Here is a 19,046-nt window from a genome sequence, read left to right as displayed (position 1 = left end):
AGCGCACAAGGAGCGAAAGACGCGCAGGCTATTTCGACCCTCGGATCTCAGGTTTATTCTCAAACCTTCGGCCATTCACTCGATGCCGAAGATCTCAATTCGTATCTCACAGAAGCTTACAGCTTTTCTCGAATTGCTGAAGAGTTGTCCGACCGATCAAAGCATTTCATTGTGGCCTGCGACAGTCAACGTAAAGTTGTTGGCTTTGCGCAGTTAACCGAAGGCACCCTTGAAGATTGCATCGCGTCCGAAATGCAACCTGTCGAACTGCAACGGCTCTATATCCATGAAGACTATCATGGTTTGAGAATTGGCAAATATTTGATTCAGACGGTCGAAGAAATGGCTAGACAAAAAGGTTTCAAAACATTGTGGTTAGGTGTTTGGGAGAGCAATTTCAAAGCCCAGAAAGTCTACGAAAGGATGGGATTCCTCAAAGTTGGACAGCATGAATTCAAGATGGGTAATTGTGTTCAAACAGACAATATTATGAAAAAATCCATATAAGCTAATGAAGGAACACTTTCGACACTACGATGTCCTGACCTCAAAGAAAAAAAATTTTTACCAGATCTAGTTATCGTCTAGATTAATGCTTCGAAGAAAGACAGTGTGCGCTTCGCTTCGTGCTCGGATGTGACGAGATCGTTTGCTGCTATATGAGAGATCGCACATTGAGTATAACAAGCCCCTAGACGGCCATTTGCATATGAGAGGGTGGTAAAACCAGACCGGCGGATGCTCGAGGTCTCGCAGTGTCTGGGATCTGATCTGTTTGAGCTACTATCTATTGGAAATTCCAGAGTAAGACCGGTGGTGCCCCTATCAGGACTTTCCCCCATTTCCCACGGTATTGTATTGGATCCTCGCACTTCAATCGACACAACTCCCATTGGGCATGTCGAGTACTAGTCAATATCCCGAATTCTCAGGTCGACACAGAACTACGTGAACTAAGATGATAGTTGCGAGGAATTCTTGACATGTTCAACCTGTCAACTGAAGACTGTCACAACCGTCTCCGCGGTCTATCAACGTCTCGCAAAATGATTTCCCCATCTAGAATATCCCGCAAATATATCTCCACACCGAAAAGGCATGAGCAAACCCGCTGCCTGATAATATCCTGTGAAAAATAGTCCCGCTGCGCTTACCCACACCGCTTCAACACCCGCTATTATGTCACTGGCATGGTTAACATAAATTGGTAAATACATTTGTAACGTGCATTAAGCAAACTCGTCTATATTTATGAGTCTCATCTATGGAACGATCACCGTACTCCTCCTACCTTTTGATCTACATAGTACTATATACCCTGCATTATTAGCATTGCAGACACACACGGATTATGTCTCGGCGAAATGATCCAATCATCGTGAAATCCAAAAAAGTGTTCCAAAATTATCGCCGAATCGGACCCATACAGTACATACAGTCATGCAAATTTTAAGGGGCTCTTTCAAGCTGATTCAGCAGTTGATGCCTTGGGAATCAGGGAGCAGTGGGTGTTGAATGAAATAGACTACACTAGTAAGATTCTTCTCCACTTTAACCGACATACTTAGGTAGGCCAGACCTACATACTTTGCCGGTAGAACATGTCGGAACGTGGTCGTTACAGTACGGACTAGTACGGGCATAGCCAATTGAGTACTTGAGAGTGTCATTTTTAGATACTATAGAAAATACAGAATAAATGGCATGTGGGCTTAGTAAGGTCGTTGAGGGCCTTACGAACCATGGTTGAAGTCGGCTTATGGGGGCGCTGAATATTCCTCGGGCGCACTAGTAAAGTTGCGACCCTCTTTGGTCGACAGAACATCTAACGTAACCTGTAAGCGAGCGCCGCACGCAACCGAACGCCGCACCCACCCAGTTTATCGAGTCTTATTTTACTATTTTTTCAACCACAACGCAATTTGAATGATATTGAAGCTATTCAGACCTCTCTGGGCACCTATTTCTCTTATGTCCAGGCGTTTTACAAAGACTGCATCGCTGTGGACGCCTCTCATTGGTCGGAAAAGCGACCGGCGATGCCCGGTCGGCACGATCAGATGTCGCTACTTCGACCTCTCTCTATATCAAAACGCGATATAGCTTCTTCAACAAGTAGACTTCCTTCATGTGCTATTCGAGCTTTCGTGCGCTTGTTTTTGTGATGGGTCGAAGCAAGTCTTGATTCAAACTAGCTAAGCCGTCATGCTGTCTATCAAAAGCTTAAGGAAAAGAAGATCTACGTCGCCGTGCAGCGGTGTAAATATGCCCAGTCACGTGGTCAGCACGTGATGTATACGGGCCCTGGCCCGTTACATCTGCGATAACTAGACCTGGCTTTGCACCTCCCCGCGGTGCGAAATTTCAGAACCTGCACCGCACCTCAGGAGGTGCAGGTGCAGACTTTCGCACCTCAACCGACCCTGAGGGTCGGGAGGTTCGCTGGAGGGTAACCCTCATCGACCCGCATGAACCCGCATTTGCATAATTTTTCGACGCTTTTCCTCTTTTGGCTGGATAAAATGGATGATTCATCTCTGTTTTTTACAGCTGTTCCGTCAACCTGTCGAAATTTCATCGAATACTCTATCAACATGATGAATTATGAAGTAATAATCATACAAAAGTAAACAGCAGGCATGGTCATATATAAATTTCAAGTAATATTCAATAATATTGATGCGGTAGGTGGTCAATGAAGGTCACCGGCAAAACAGCATGTAAAGTTGTGGATATATATATCGCAGAGACTGTAAAGCATATTTATCTTCATGATTAGAACTACTATTTTTTAAGAAAGCTATAGATATAGAGTTTAAATCCCCTCATTCTTATACCATTGAAACCGCTAAGTCTTCTTCTATCAAATTGCTATCAAGAATTCAGGTCAAATGATATGATTAGGTCGTAAATTCGGTTTAAATATGCTGATTGTTGGACTTAGACATTCTGGTGAATGTCACATGGTCACGTGATATGATGACTTCGTTTTTTGGGCCCAAAAACGGTCTCCATACCTGTTTAATGTTTTGTCGGATTGACAGATACTGGTATGTGCTAGTATTGAGGTGTCCCATTGAGATGCATTGATGTTGTTCTATCTGGGTCTTGCTGTTGAAGCATTATCAGATCTCAGGAGTCGTTCCTAGCGTGTTACGACGCTGGTATGCCGAACGTACCCCGTTTACCATACAGAGACAAAGAGAGAATGGTGTCGGATTGACAGATACTGGTATGTGCTAGTATTGAGGTGTCCCATTGAGATGCATTGATGTTGTTCTATCTGGATCTTGCTGTTGAAGCGTTATCAGATCTCAGGAGTCGTTCCTAGCGTGTTACGACGCTGGTATGCCGAGCGTACCCCATTTACCATACAGAGACAGAGATAGAATGGGTACTTGATGAATATCCCTGTTCTTAGTGGTAAAATACCACCCCTCAGTTCGACAAATGGGTACTTGATGAATAACCCTGTCCTTAGTGGTAAAATACCACCCCTCAGTTCGACATGTTTTCTTAAACTGAGGGTCTCTTTGAGGTGTATTGAGGTGCATTGAGGTGCATTGAGGTGCGTTCAGGGGTAATTGAGGGTCTCTTTGAGGTGTATTGAGGTGCGGGGAGGGTTAACTCTCGGGTTATCTACTATACTAGCGAATAAGATCTCCATAGGTGGATACGAAGAGATACAAAGAACGATACATCAATTCTAGCATATACAACAGGGTCAAACAGATACCCCAAGAACATTGAACATCTTTTCGTATAAACAAATTAGTAAGTTCTCTATCATCTTCATCCTCAGTTGATATACTATCTTCTGGTTTACTAAATCCATTATGTCTCAGCTCTCCGAAGTCTATCCATCGTCTAGCTTCCAAACTACAGACGGGGTACCACTAGACGCGCTCCAATTCCTCCTCCCTGACGATTCCCTCTCCCAACGCGAAAGCCAGAGTCACTTCCAATCCGAGATCCAGTTTGATTCAGCCCTTGAACTTCCGAATAATCGAGTTTAAATTCGTGCGGCATCTCAGGCCCTAGATACCCTTCCGCGAATCAAGCCCGACCGTATTAACGAGTTCATCATCTGTACACCAGCGATGTCTACAGAATTCGTTCAGTGGTGGCTTCAAACTAACTACGGAAAATCGAAGCGGATTAACTGGGATATAAGCCCTAGAAGCCGTCGTGCAAAGTGCTGGGAAGGGTTTCAGCAAGTTGCAAATGCCAAAGATGGAAAGCCAGGGGTTATATGCAATCACTGCCGTACAGTTCTTGCGCATCCAGCTACGAACCATACTGGAACGTCAACGATTCAGAAACATCTTGATGGACCAAGGTGCCGACAGCGACTACCGAAGAAGGGTACTGGTAGTATCCATCAACTACTTAGTGACGCGGTATGTTCGAACTAGCCTAGATTAACGTTGATACTAATACTTAATTCACTCTCCCTTAGGCTGAGAGAAGACCTGTGTCTACCTTTACCCAACGAACATGGGAGCAGAAGATTCTTAATCTCATCACTACATCGCAATTACCCTTCCGATTCCTCGAGCATCAAGAATTCCATGACCTCCTTTCCTACGCACGGCTAGCACCCACACCACCAAGCGTCCCGTCGAGAAAGGCAATTCGCGAGCGCCTCCGGAGTTTCGTTATAGAGTATCAACAAGACACACTAAAACGGCTCCCATCTAGTGCAAAACTATCACTTGCGCTTGACTGTTGGACTTCACCATTCCAGGATGCATTTATGGCTATAACAGGATATTTCATAGACCAGGAATGGGAGTATCGCGAGGTCCTCCTTGGGTTTGAGCCCCTTGCTGGAACTCATTCTGGCATGAACCTCGGTGAGGTTGTTCTCCAGATTCTACAAAAGCACCAAATCAGCGATCGTGTACTAGCGGTAACAACTGATAATGCGTCTAATAACAAGACACTTATCACAGCGGTGAATGATTCAATCCGCGAACTACAGCTAAATACAGATTCTACGATTATTCAAGTGCCCTGCCTTGCACTTGTCATTCAACTAAGTCTGATTGATTTACTTGGTAAAATCAAGGCTTCACCAAAGAACGACACTACCGAATCAGTATGGTCTGATGATCGTGTACGTTTACTTCGTGCGCGCCAGCAGAAACATGAGATCGCCGATACTCTAAATAAGGTAGGCTTTTGACTAAGTGTCTTATACAAATCACTAACCATCCTTATAGGTTCGAGGTCTTGCAGTTTATATTAACGGAAGCCCTCAACGTAAGGAAGCCTTCCTGAATCTCCAGTCCAATGGGCAAAAGCTGGTCCCAATCCAGGACGTTCGTACGCGATGGAATTCAACGTTTCTTATGCTCCGACGAGCAAAAAGGCTTCATATTACATTCGACGAGTACTGTTCGCACCATGATCAACCCCATTTTGCATTAAGTGCAGAGGGATGGCGCCAGATTGACTATCTACTTTACATCCTTCAGCCCTTCTTCACGTTCACTACGCTTGTTTGTCAAACTAAAGACTCGAGTATTCATCTTGTCTTTAGTATTTATAATAGGCTCTTTGATCATCTTGAAAGATCTATACGTCAGCTTCGTCGAAAGAGAGTTTCCTGGAAGCAGCTAATGCTTTCCTCCCTTGGGGCTGCGAAACAAAAACTCTCGAAATACTACGGTATGACAGATGATGTCGACGGTGATCTCTATGCAATTGGAACGATCTTGGATCCGTCGAACAAGATGGAGTTCTTTTCAGCAAGTGATTGGGCCCCGGATCACACAGGAAAGAACTATAAAAAGGAATACCGTGAGAGCCTCCAGTCTCTTTTCGAGAGATATAGCCGACGTATACCATCACATATGACACAGTCTGATAGTAGGCTATCAACAACCAAATCAGCCCTTGAGAGGGCTTGTATGCGCGATCTATCGAAGTCATCAACCGGTCCGCAGCACGATGAGCTTACTAGATATCTTCAGAGTAGTAAGTGGGTAAACCTACTAAATGAATTATCCAACTGACCTTCTTAGACACTATCGATGAATCTGCTCGGATCTTCTGGAGAAATCATGAGAAGGATTTCCCTATTCTTGCAAGCATTACCCGTGATGTGATGTCTATTCCAGCGACTGGTGCCGGAGTTGAGCGTCTTTTCAACTCTGCTCGTGACGTTTGCCACTACCGCCGGGGTTCGTTGAACCCAGAAACTGTTCGCGATATCATGTTATATTTGTGCACAACAAGGTTCGATATCAAGGAGGAGCAGCGGCTGATCCTCCAGGAGTATCTTTCAGAGCAAGAGATCGCCGCTACGTCTGAAGAACTCGACATCGAGACACATTGCTCCGAGGCTATCAGTGATACTGAGGAAGACATCGAGTTGCACCTTGATACACCGGCCGCACCACCACTCTCAGAGGTCGCCGCTGGAAAGCGGCCGGCGGCCACTTTTGATAATGAAGAAGACTCTAACGCCGATGAATTTGCGGATCCAGAAGAGAACTCGGTATCACCTTTACATGATACGCAGCATCGTGTATCAGGTAGGATGCGGAAAAGGTCAAGACTTCTGGATGGGTACATAGTTTAATAGTTTGAGACTTGAGAACCCTGTATTTAAATCTAATGATCATGTAAATAATCAATCATTCAAAACCCTATAACCAATTCGAAGATAAACCTATGACATACACTAAATGCTCCTGTAAGACCATACAGTAATGAAGTTTTAGTTTACAATTACAAGAGAAAACGGCAGGTTTCTACATAATTTATGCAATTGACCCCGAGTGACGTTTTTTAGTTGTTTGTCATGTTTGTCGCACCTCAGGTTTACCCGCGGGTTACCCTCTTGAGGGTCGACCCTTAGGCCACCGCACCTGAGGGTCGGAATCTTAGAACCTGACCCGCCCAAGCGGAAGGTTAGGTGCAGGGTTATGAGGGTTACCCGCGGGTTAGTGCCAGGTCTACATGGAACCGGAACCGGACCATGTCGAGGTCTAGTAATATGACTGAATAGACTACTTTAAGTTTTTTAAGTTTATTGCGAGAACATAAAAAGCTAGTCTACGGGTATTTAAGTGATTTCTCATCCGACTTGCCATCTATTCTTTAGTTCAAACATTAACATTAATCCTTTTAATTCCTATCAGGATCGGCATTCAATTGTGCCTATCTGGGAATCATGTCTTCGGATACACATGATACACTCGCAGAAGACACTGTGTCTTCAGAAAGTGAAGGACCCCTTTACGAATCCGTTTCTTTTATCGAACAAAACGAAATCGAAACTCTCACTCGGATTGCAACAGAGCAATCACGTCGACAATCTGTTATTTTCCCTCATCGTCTTGGATCCGTTGCCGAACATGATCCCTCACTCAATCCTCAGTCTCCGAAGTTCAACTTGCAAAAATGGCTGACTATTGTCATGACCGATGCTGGCAGGGATGGTCGAAAGGGACATAATATGGGCATTGTTTTCAAGAATTTGAATGTCTATGGATCCGGCGCTGCTCTGCAATTCCAGGAGACTGTGTCGTCGCTGCTGATTTCGCCCCTTCGATTACTACAGACAATCCGTAAATCCCATGTCCCAAAGAGGCGGATTATCAAAGACTTCTCTGGTCTTCTCAAGAAAGGTGAATTGCTCCTCGTGCTGGGTCGGCCCGGTGCGGGATGCAGTACGTTTTTAAAATCCCTTTGCGGAGAGACTCATGGCATGGAGCTTGATTCGAACAGTGTGATTAATTACAATGGTTAGTAGTCCTTCTTATTTTCACCTTTGTTTCCGCTAACAAGAAATCGAAGGAATTCCCCAGTCGCGTATGGTCAAAGAGTTTAAGGGCGAGGTTGTATACAACCAAGAGGTACGTCAAATATCATGAGACGTGAAAGAGCTAACAATTTCTGCTCTACAGGTTGACCGACATTTTCCCCACCTTACAGTCGGACAGACTTTGGAATTTGCCGCCGCTACGCGAACACCTTCCCACCGTCTCGAGGGCATGGCCCGCAATGAACATGCTCGCTACATGGCACAGGTGATCATGGCAGTCTTTGGTCTGAGTCATACCTATAATACTCGCGTCGGAAATGACTTCATTCGTGGAGTATCTGGTGGTGAACGAAAAAGAGTTAGCATTGCCGAGATGGCACTTGCTGCCTCTCCTCTAGGCGCTTGGGATAATTCCACGCGTGGATTGGACTCTGCGACCGCTTTGAAGTTTGTCGAGTCACTCCGCTTGTTTTCGGACCTGACCGAATCCTCTCACGCCGTGGCTGCCTACCAGGCCAGTCAAAGCATCTATGATGTCTTTGATAAAGTGATTGTTCTATATGAAGGACGAATGGTTTTCTTTGGCTCCGCTGCCGCTGCCAAATTATACTTTGAAAATCAAGGCTGGCATTGCCCACCGCGACAGACCACCGGAGATTTTCTCACTTCGGTGACCAACCCTGGAGAACGTAAGGCCAAGCTGACGATGGAAAGCCGTGTGCCTCGCACAGCTGAGGATTTTGAGAACGCGTGGCTCAATTCTGTCGAGCACGACAGGTTGCAAGCCGAGATTGGTGCATACGAAGCGCAATATCCCGTCGAGCAGGATTCCGCTGCTGCAGTGGAGTTCCAGGAAAGGAAGCGTGACAACCAAGCCAAGCACACTCGACCAAAGTCACCTTATATCATCAGTGTCCCGATGCAAATCAAACTCAGCACAAGACGTGCCTACCAAGGACTGTGGAATGATGCTGCTGCGACCGTTTCGACTGTTGTTAGCAATATCATCATGGCTTTGATCATCGGATCAGTATTCTATGACGCTCCGGCTACCACCGCGGGCTTTCAGGAAAAAGGAGCTACTCTCTTCTTTGCGGTTCTTCTGAACGCCCTGACTGCCATGTCTGAAATCAACGCACTCTATTCTCAACGGCCGATCGTAGAAAAGCATAATTCATATGCGTTCTACCATCCGTTCACAGAAGCCATTGCCGGTGTTCTTACCGATGTGCCTGTCAAATTCGCTCTTGCAGTGGCTTTCAACATCATCCTCTATTTCCTTTCCGGCCTGCAGCGAGAACCTGGAAACTTTTTCCTCTACTTTCTGATCACCTTTACCATTATGTTCGTCATGTCTGCCGTCTTCAGGACTCTGGCTGCTGTCACAAAGACTGTGTCTCAAGCGATGGCTTTGGCCGGAGTCACGATTCTCGCTCTGATCGTCTATACGGGCTTTGTCTTGCCGCGCCCGTCCATGCATCCCTGGTTTGAATGGATCCACTACCTGAACCCTATATATTACGCCTTTGAGATCTTGATCGCCAACGAGTTCCATGGACGGGATTTCCCATGCTCGGCGTTTGTCCCTTCATATGCGGATAGGACTGGCAAGTCTTTTTCTTGCGCTACCACGGGCTCCTTGGCAGGCAACTTGACGGTCAATGGCGATCGCTATATCTGGGAGAATTACCGGTATAGCTTTAGCCATGTCTGGAGAAACTTTGGCATCCTCGTTGCCTTCTTGATCGGCTTTATGGCCATTTATTTTGTGGCCTGTGAATTGAACTCTTCTACCACGAGCACTGCTGACAAATTGGTTTTCCGACGTGGCTATGAACCCGCAAACATGCGTTGGGGTCGCGTGAAGTCTGATTCTGATGTGGAACGCACCGAAGATGCGCCCGTGGGGCGATGCACATCGGATGAAAAAAGCGATAGCGGTATGGGTGCTATTCAAGCACAGACTGATGTCTTCACCTGGCGTGATGTTTCTTACGACATTGAAATTAAGGGCGAGTCTCGAAAGCTTCTGGATCATGTTTCTGGATGGGTGAAGCCCGGAACACTCACTGCGTTGATGGGAGTCAGTGGAGCAGGCAAAACTACCCTTTTGGATGTCCTGGCTCATCGAACTTCCGTTGGTGTTGTGACTGGAAATATGTTTGTCAATGGAAATAGCCTTGATGCTAGTTTCCAGCGCAAGACGGGCTATGTTCAGCAGCAGGATCTTCACCTTGAAACTGCTACAGTTCGCGAGTCTTTGCAGTTCAGTGCTCTTTTGCGTCAACCAGCTAGTGTCACCGTCAAAGAAAAGTATGCATATGTGGAAGATGTCATTCGAATGCTTCAGATGGAGGAATTTGCTGAAGCAATTGTTGGTGTGCCTGGGGAGGGTTTGAATGTCGAGCAAAGAAAGCTCTTGACTATTGGAGTGGAATTGGCTGCGAAACCAAAACTTCTTCTCTTCTTGGATGAGCCCACGAGGTATGTGACCCCAAATTTGGTCTTCGTCTGCCAATACTGATTTTGGAGCAGTGGTCTTGACTCCCAGAGTTCTTGGGCAATCTGCTCTTTCCTCCGCCGCTTGGCTTCACACGGACAAGCTATCTTGTGCACAATCCACCAGCCTTCGGCTATTCTGTTCCAGGAGTTTGACCAACTGATCTTCCTAGCACGTGGTGGAAAGACCGTTTACTTTGGACCAATTGGCGAACAATCCCGCACCTTGCTGGATTACTTCGAGTCTAATGGCGCACGAACATGTGGAAGTAGCGAGAACCCGGCGGAATATATGCTCGACGTCGTGAACAAAGCGAACAATTCACGAGGCGAAGACTGGTTTGAGGTTTGGAAGAAGAGCCAAGAGAGCAACGCTGTCCAAACCGAGATTGATCGCATTCACAAAGAGCGCCAAGGGGCGACTACTACTGACGATGCCAGCGTTCGTCAGTTTGAATTCGCTATGCCATTCTGGTTCCAACTGTGGCAGGTCAGCTATCGCGTGTTCCAGCAATATTGGCGCATGCCTTCTTATATCATGTCTAAATGGGGACTTGGTATTGCTGCTGGTCTCTTCATTGGATTTTCTTTCTATCAGGCCAAAACATCATTTCAGGGCATGCAGACTATCATCTACTCTGTTTTCATGCTTTGCACGATTTTCACTTCTCTGGTTCAACAGGTTCGTTGCTCGTGCTCCCAATACCGCCTTAGTAAACATCTGCTAACCTACTCTCCAGTTGATGCCCCTCTTCGTGACCCAGCGATCGCTCTATGAGGTCCGAGAACGACCCAGCAAGGCATACTCCTGGAAAGCCTTTCTATTCGCCAATGTCATCGTCGAGATACCATATATGATTATTACAGGGGTTCTCATCTACGTCTGTTACTTTTACGCCGTTGTCGGCATCCCAAGCTCAGTGAGCCAGGTTACCGTCCTTCTACTTTGCATCCAATTTTTTATTTACGCCAGCACATTTGCACAGATGGTTATTGCAGCTTTGCCCGATGCCCAAACTGCAGGTGCCATCGTCGTCCTTCTTTTCGCCATGTCCCTTACCTTCTGCGGAGTCATGCAGCCGCCTGCCGCTTTACCGGGTTTCTGGATTTTTATGTACCGCGTCTCTCCATTCACTTACTGGACTGGAGCCATGGTCTCTACCCAAGTTCACGGGCGTCAGGTCGTGTGCTCTTCGGCAGAGCTCTCCGTTTTCGATCCGCCTTCTGGGCAGACTTGCTGGGACTATCTCAAAGATTATGCCATCCAGGCTGGAGGACAGGTCCTCAACAAGAACGCTACTTCGGGCTGTGAGTACTGTGCTCTCACTGTTGCGGATCAGTATCTTGCGACTTCGGGTATCTTTTATGACCAGAGATGGCGTAACTTTGGCATCGTTTGGGCATTCATTGCTTTTAATATCTTCATGACTACGCTGCTCTATTACCTTTTTCGTGTTAAGAGCTGGCGCATAGACGGTATGAAGCTCAAGTTTGCACGCTTTGTGCCGTCAAAGGCTTTCAGAACCAGCCAGTGAATTTTCCCATCAATAATGATGATTTCGTCTCTCTGCTTGTAAATTTCCGTTTAAACTCATGTTTCTGTCGTCGATACTATCATAACAGACTCAGAATTACTATTGAAGCTACACTATGTACATATCAGTTACTATTAGACTTTACGCCATTTCATTGAGGATAATAAAAAGTTTTTGATTATTAGAACTTATCGTGGAGGGCGACTAGGCTGCGGCAAAACCGTGGTCTTGGGTATCATAGTCAAAAACCACAACCGCAGATTTGCGGTTTAACCACGGTTATCCATGGACAACCGCAAGAAACCGCACTAGCATAGCTGTCGTCTCATTAACCGATTCTACCCTATCAGGTGATACTTATACAGTTTTCCAAGCTCTTTAACCTAATTTTCAAGATACGCCTCTTCTCGTAAAACAGTACAACGCTATAGGTTTTATTGCTCATGCCATCGATTTATAAGATATAATTACCTTCTTCTTAAATAAATGGCCGGATATTAGTATATAGTCAGTCTCTTATTGCTTAACCAGTAAGCGATGGTTGTCTGGAATTTGCGAAATATATAACGATAATTAACGACCGATAATATCGGTACAGGTTTGTATCGGAGTTATCGGTAAAATCCGATATCGGGAACAGCCCTAGCACTAAGGGGCCTAGTCATGCTGATGCAAATTCTTTTGGCCCTCGGGGCTCCTTGATATAGCTGTGTATACTCTGATGTCGCCTTTGCTTTGAACAAAATCGTAGGAAATACGGTAGTCTTCTTGTTTCCGATTTCGTAGGTAGGGGCGATGTTGAACTCTCCGTGTGATCAGAAGATGAGGTAGGAGATCGCAATGTAGGAGAGGGATAGACCGTCAGATATATCGGCATTCAAGCAGGGGATCATAGAGCTGGTGAATCCAAAAATTTATAAACTGTCGCTGGTGCGCGAGATACTGCATCCACTGCTTTATAGGGGTCCTCAGTCCCCACTGACTTTCCCACCCCCCACATAGGAACCGGTTATGGTTATTCACTAATCTCCCTTCAAATTTGTTCCATGGAATCATACTATATGTAATAAATAGGGCTGTTGACGATATTGCCGATATACCGATATTGCCGATACGATATCGACAGACGATGCGATATCGGCTGCTTTTGAATTTGTCGATGCCGATTGCCGGTACGATATCGGCGGGCTTCAAATTTGACGATATCACCACTCACGATATCGTCATATCGTATCGGCACATTTTACCTTTGAAGGATCTAGAGAGCGAACGGGCTTTCGACAAACAGCAGTCTTATACGACACTCTATGGATGCAGAACCGGAATATCGCGATGGCATAATTTAACCTGTTGTGATATGAAGCTGGTGCAGGCCAGGAATCAAGCCGCACCATAGGAACTAATTCCCGCATTGTCTATACGAAGAACCAAGTTGATTTTCAATCAACTTGACCTTCTCGTTGTATATATAGCTTCAGTCAATCCCTCTGGTACAATAACAATCAATCTTTCTTTTGAACTACAACATAACCAAATCACTTGACCGCTACCACTTATACCCATCGCGAAACAACATCAGCATTCTTGAAGTATCCCCTTTCAAAGAATATCTCCGGATGCCTAGCACATCCCTCGCTGTGCACTCTCTCAACACCAACTTCGGAAGCAGGAATCGCTAGATAGTCCGTGGCTGCTGCTGCCATCCGCGGATACTCGTCCTTGTGCATCTTCCACCAATTACAGAGCCAGTTCTGGTCGGTTATGTCTGTGACTGTGATTGGAGGGGTGTCGAAGTACTTATCAATATCAAGCGGTGGATCTCGCGCCTGCAACTTTTTCAGCATTCTAGACTCCACGTCACTATGCTTCAGAGATATCGACTGTGATGCAGCGGCATCATGCTCTGGGTTACTAGCCGCGTATACCTGATGCAGATTGGTGCGGATCGTTTCCAGGATCATTTTCCCTGCATTGCCATCTTGAAGTTCTCGTAATTTTCGTATTTCTTCATCCCTTCTTTCACTGCAGCTATGATATCTCGATCCAGATTCGCGAAGTCACCATTGCCCTCCGTCACGTCGTCAAGTAATTCGTGTAGCTCATAGTAAATCGGGACTGCGCGGCTAATTTGTGGATTTCCCTCCGAAATGAACAAAGTAAGCTCGTTGAACTTGTGGAGTAATGTGTGGATCTGTTCCAGCCATAACCAATCTTGGAGAGTAAACGGCGGGAGTTCCTCCTGAAGGTTTAGGGACTTGTTGACTTGTTGCCTTGACTTCAAGCCATCATTGACTATACGAAATGTTGAGTTCCATCGTGTCGTTACATCGTACGCAACGAATTTGTCTGGAAGACAGTTGAGTCCGCAAATCTCCTTCCATTTCTGTCGGCGCTGAGGACTTCGGTTAATCCAAAGAGCGAGGACCCGTAATCTCCCTATAGCTGAGTGATCGGTGATCGAGTTGCCAGTCTGTAAACAGTCACAGGCAACTTGCGCTTGTTTCATCGTCCCTGACCCTAGGTTACGGAGGATATCTTTCACAATCAGATTAAGGACATGAGCCAGGCAGCGGATGTAACTGTCAAGGCCTCGATTGAGTGGTGCTGGCATTGCTTCTTTCACCCCAGGTCGGTCGGAAAGAGAGAAGAATAACTCCGAAGCCATGGCCTCATTGTTACTGGCGTTGTCGCCTGTAATGGAAATGAGCTTGTCCTCGAGACCCAACTCGATTAGCATATTTTCCACTGCAATTGACAGATTTTCGCCGCTGTGAATGCCCTGGAGTTCGGCGAACTCGAGTAATCTCTCGCGGTACTCAAATTCGTCAGTAAGCCAATGACCAATTACCCCTAAAATAGGAAGATGATTCTGGCTTGTCCAGATGTCCAGTGATAAGGCAATGGTTTTGCAAGTCAAAGCCAGCTCATTTTTCAGGTTCTTGCGCTGTATGCCGAACCCTTGCATGATTCGATCCCGCAAGGTGTGGCGAGACGTGAAAGGAGGCTCAATACCAGGAATGTCTCGGAACAATTGCTGAAACTCTGGAGACTCAACGGTGGTAAAGGCTTTCTTATCAGCCACGATCCAGCGAATGGCATTCCTTGCCAAGACCTCTTGATGGGTGAGACTCTGTTTTCCCCCCATGAAAATCCGAATGTCTGGACCTTTCTTCGGTGGCTCTATACTGGAGGTCGGGCAGTAAATGTCATGCTTTGCCAAGTGGGTTTTCATGTTGCTGGTTGTATTTTGCCTCTGGGAATCTGACGTATGCCAGTCACAGCGCGTTCCTGTTTTCTCATCTACATGCGTACAGCAAATCTCTCGGTCGACCAGCCTCCTCTTGTTGGTCCTCTTGATCACCCATGGACAGTCAACGACTGTAGTCTCGAAGTACCCCCAGATCCACTCCGTAGCCGGCGCTGGCCGTTTGCACCATCGAGAGGATACGTGGCTTGTGATTGAAGTACCGGCATCTGTTGAGCTCTCTTGGGATACTAGCACTTGCGACACAGACTCGGAAGGTAGGAGTTCGCAATCTGGTATGTTGGCGAGGATCACCGCGTCTTTTTGACAGGTTGGGAGAGCACGTGTGAGATTGCTCGGTGACTCGCTTGATTCGCTTGATTGGCGGGCTGATCCTCGGGCAAAGACTCTCCATCACTCTCGTCATTCAAAACTCGGTAGTTGAGGCATTTCTGCCGGGTACGCATTTTGTGTTGGATACACCGGGCCACTGGTGCAGTATGAATGAATACAACTTGCTGATCACAGCTCACTGTCGATATAGACCCAGTAATTCTGTAGAACCAGGGTTGAAGAGTAATATGTGGAGTTGGTTAGTTTCTGGAAGAGCTTCACTGTCAACGAAGAAGAGGTAGGGGCACGCGTCCCAGTCTCAGACGCGTCGCGTCTAAATAGAGTTGAGCCATAAAATGGGATTGAACCCTTATGACCTCTGGATATTCTGCCACATAGCATAAAGGAAGAAGGAAGGCGTAGCCATAAAATAGGACAGGTAATATGATAGTATGTTGGCAGGAAAAAGCCAGCGACGTAAAAATATATATACATACGTATGCGCAGAGGAATGAAAGCAGCTTATAAAGGATTAGACATGTACCCTGCAATAGCAGAGTTAGTTGATAGGACGGGAGAGCAACATAGAATAATATAAATATCAAGCTACATAGTACGGCAACAACACAACGTAGGACTACACAACGGAATCGGATTGCCCTATTTAACGAGTATCTAAGCTTACATTCTCTTTGTAGTGAGATCTTCTATATCTAGGGCCAGGAGCTATTCTCTTATTGTCCAATTACCGGTGACGATATGGGAAAACAGTGCTGTTATCGTATAGTCAACAGCTTAAAGTTTTTGAAGGTTTTAATGGGACCCGTCACATCCGCGATCACATAGTCACTGACACCATTGGTGATGGTGGCCATCGAGTGGGAGTGTTGAGTATCGTGGTGGTCAAAGCTTATGGCAAAACTAGCAATGGACATTTAAATCGGGGTTCCCACCTTTGATAGTACACTTCAACAAGAACATTAGAACTACCTATCTCAACAGTTTCCTCATGATCTGGCATCTTCTCAGAACGATTAGCGCTGCCCGCTCGATCATCGATCAACGCCCCGCTAGGCTTGCAAGGGCCCACTAATGTCGCCACTCGGATTAAGCCCCCTAAAATTTAGTCAAAAGTACTGGCCCTATTATAGATTACTACAGATCGTCAGCATCTTGAAAACAAGCCGCTTACTCAGCGGCTGTCTGCCGGGCAGTCTCCGAGCCGTGGCGAACCGCCAACCAGACACTGCTCTACCAGCCTCCCGCTCGACAATTTCCAAGTCAAGCGGACATAATTTCAGCAGACAATGCCCAAGGTCAAACCCGGCACTTAACTAATGAAGGTCGAGATTGAGGGGAAATGCCTTATAGCAGAACCGAGCCCGAGCGTCGCATTAGGCGACGGCGCCGCCTCTATGCATGCGACTCGTGTTACAGGAAAAAAGTGCCGAACGCCCATCTTACCGCCATTTTCCGTATCGGATATGCAGATTCTGCTGGCTCGGAATGCTAATGTTTGTCTTTAGATCAAGTGCGATGGCACACATCCTAGGTGTGATTGGTGCCGCCATCACAGCGTCCCCTGTACCTATACGCGCAACAAGGAGGCCGTAAGCCTGGGCTCGCGCAAGGTCCAGGAACAGAAATTGAAGTATGTCCTGCGGTCACGGGTAGATTGGTCTCAGCCCTTTTCGAGGCTGCCCCGCTTGACCCATGGTACTAACGTTGGCGTAGGGAGACCTCAAACACCCCGCTATCAGAGACAAGTCCTCCCGTTAAAAAAGGTCTGCAGATATCGTTATATAACATGCTGCGCTGACACCATGTAGGATCGGGGAATGATAGTACTCCTGAGGTTTTTTACACTCCTCCCGGTGTTATACCAGTGGTACCACAAGCAATCGGCAGCGATTTGTGTTTTGAAAGCCAATCTTTAGGGAACATCTGCGGCTTCAACGGACTGCCGTTCTTCTCTTCAGCTGGATTAAGCTGGATCAAAGACCGCACAGGGGACGGCGCCTCTATAGGTTGGTATAGCGCCGGCGCGCCGCATGTTTGGCCGCCCACTGAAACGAAAGAGGAGTACGGAAATAGGAAACTTGTTGAGCTGCCCGATAAGAAGGTCCTCCGCCAGCTTCTCGAGGCTTACCAGAAATCCATCCATGGGCAGCTATTTCCGCTCGTCAACCCTCCGTGCTTTGAGCATACGATCCGCGCAGCGTATGAGGAGCAGCTATCGGATATTTCTCCCAGTGCGGTTTGTGCCAGAGGATGTGTCTTTGGATTCATGGCTATGGCGTCATATATGACCGCGTCACCTCGCGAGGACGCGATCATGAGCGCGGATAAAAACGCTCGAGAGGTCCAAGATCTGCTGCAGGACATATCCAGGGAGCCGGTGACTCTGGACGGCTTGCAGGCGGTGGTCATGCTAGTGCGTACAGCCCCCACGATTCGCTCCTTTTCACTTACCCAGCTAACCTTGACCAAAGTGCTTCTGCTGTACCGCACTTTCCGGCGATGTCTTCAAGTTGGAGCTCTTCCTCTCCTTGGCAGTTCGCTACGTGTTCCATCTCAAAGGGAACCTCTACCCCACCGTGGTGAACGACAAATACGCTCACGCGAAACTCCACGTCCGGAATCTATTCTGGATCTGTTTCATTCAGGACAAGTTCTTTGGCCTACGCACCGGACTTCCTCCCCTCTTCGACCCGACGAATTGCGACCTGACTCTCCCCGGCTGCGAACACCCTCACAGCGACCCGCGCAGCTCCAAATCCTCCCGTCAACAAAATCCCTCTGCCTTCATCACACTAATCCGCCTCTGTATCGTCCAATCCGAGATCTACCGCGGTCTCTATAGTTGCTCGGCACTCCAGCAAAGCGACGCCGAGCTCCTCGCTACAATTCGCCGCCTAGACAGCGCGCTTGAAGAGTGGTGGTCGTCCGTACCAGTGTTCACAAATAACATTCATAACGACCCGACAATGGCCGATCTTCTCTTCAAGATACAATACCATTACTGCATGTCTGCGATCCATCAGACGAGTAGTAGGTGCACCGCGTGGGTGGGGAACCAGGATACGCGAGCCGCAGGGTCAAGTCTTGCCATTAGTATTGGGGCCAGTCGTGCTGTCCTTAATAGGTTTCTGGGCACATCGCCGCAGCTTCTGGGGCGGTTCTTGACGTAGGTCTTTCGCTCCATCAACCCATCCATCCGCCCCCAGCCCCATTTACGTCGCTAATAATGGTTTTGCATGAAATCAGGCCCTGCTTTTCCGAGCTGATGACCTCAACAATCCATCTTTTCTCCAACATTCTCACGAATCCACTCGACCGTACGAGCTGGACCGATCTTGAGCTTATGAGGGCAACCAGTCGGCACGTGGAGAATCATATGTGGCAGCAGGCGCCGGCGTCGTTTGCCGCGCAGGTAAGGCTTATTGAGCGGTTTATGGGTGATTTGCAGCGGTTGGCGGAGTGTGCGATTGTCAAGGCGCAGAGGGAAAGGAAGGGTGACAGAGTGGTGACTGAGGAGTGAGGGAGGAGGGAGTAGACCTCATAACCGCCCGCGGGTCGGGCACGTCTTTTACATGCCCTCGAAACATGTCGGTATAAATGACCGGAGCTAGATTGTTACACTCCGGAGTATGTCCAT

At 47.1% G+C, this 19,046-nt stretch overlaps 4 protein-coding genes across 4 annotated transcripts; 2 read left to right on the top strand and 2 right to left on the bottom strand.

Annotated features, from left to right (window-relative positions):
• Positions 1-5,915: 5,915 nt before the first annotated feature.
• Positions 5,916-11,811, top strand: N7508_007410 (uncharacterized protein; the record flags this gene model as incomplete). The annotated part of the gene is made up of 7 exons (XM_058465474.1): positions 5,916-5,943; positions 6,030-6,542; positions 7,233-7,682; positions 7,810-7,868; positions 7,920-10,261; positions 10,313-10,958; positions 11,017-11,811. The coding sequence occupies 7 exons, from the start codon at positions 5,916-5,918 to the stop codon at positions 11,809-11,811; spliced, it is 4,833 nt and encodes a 1,610-aa protein (XP_058317876.1).
• Positions 11,812-13,364: 1,553 nt separating this feature from the next.
• On the bottom strand, positions 13,365-13,655 carry N7508_007409 (uncharacterized protein; the record flags this gene model as incomplete). Its single annotated transcript, XM_058465473.1, has 1 exon — positions 13,365-13,655. One exon carries the CDS (start codon positions 13,653-13,655, stop codon positions 13,365-13,367), a length of 291 nt encoding a protein of 96 aa, XP_058317875.1.
• A 113-nt stretch (positions 13,656-13,768) lies between these two features.
• N7508_007408 (uncharacterized protein) lies at positions 13,769-15,522 on the bottom strand (the record flags this gene model as incomplete). The annotated part of the gene is made up of 2 exons (XM_058465472.1): positions 13,769-15,375; positions 15,420-15,522. The coding sequence occupies 2 exons, from the start codon at positions 15,520-15,522 to the stop codon at positions 13,769-13,771; spliced, it is 1,710 nt and encodes a 569-aa protein (XP_058317874.1).
• A 1,203-nt stretch (positions 15,523-16,725) lies between these two features.
• On the top strand, positions 16,726-18,579 carry N7508_007407 (Zn(II)2Cys6 transcription factor; the record flags this gene model as incomplete). The annotated part of the gene is made up of 5 exons (XM_058465471.1): positions 16,726-16,863; positions 16,915-17,039; positions 17,123-17,172; positions 17,218-17,822; positions 17,881-18,579. 5 exons carry the CDS (start codon positions 16,726-16,728, stop codon positions 18,577-18,579), a joined length of 1,617 nt encoding a protein of 538 aa, XP_058317873.1.
• Positions 18,580-19,046: the final 467 nt, after the last annotated feature.

Source organism: Penicillium antarcticum (genome assembly GCF_028974205.1).
Source record: "Penicillium antarcticum strain IBT 31339 chromosome Unknown utg000007l_segment0_segment0, whole genome shotgun sequence".
Classification (NCBI taxonomy): Eukaryota; Fungi; Ascomycota; class Eurotiomycetes; order Eurotiales; family Aspergillaceae; genus Penicillium; species Penicillium antarcticum.
Note: the sequence above shows the minus strand (reverse complement) of the source record. Positions and strands in the feature narration are given on the sequence as shown.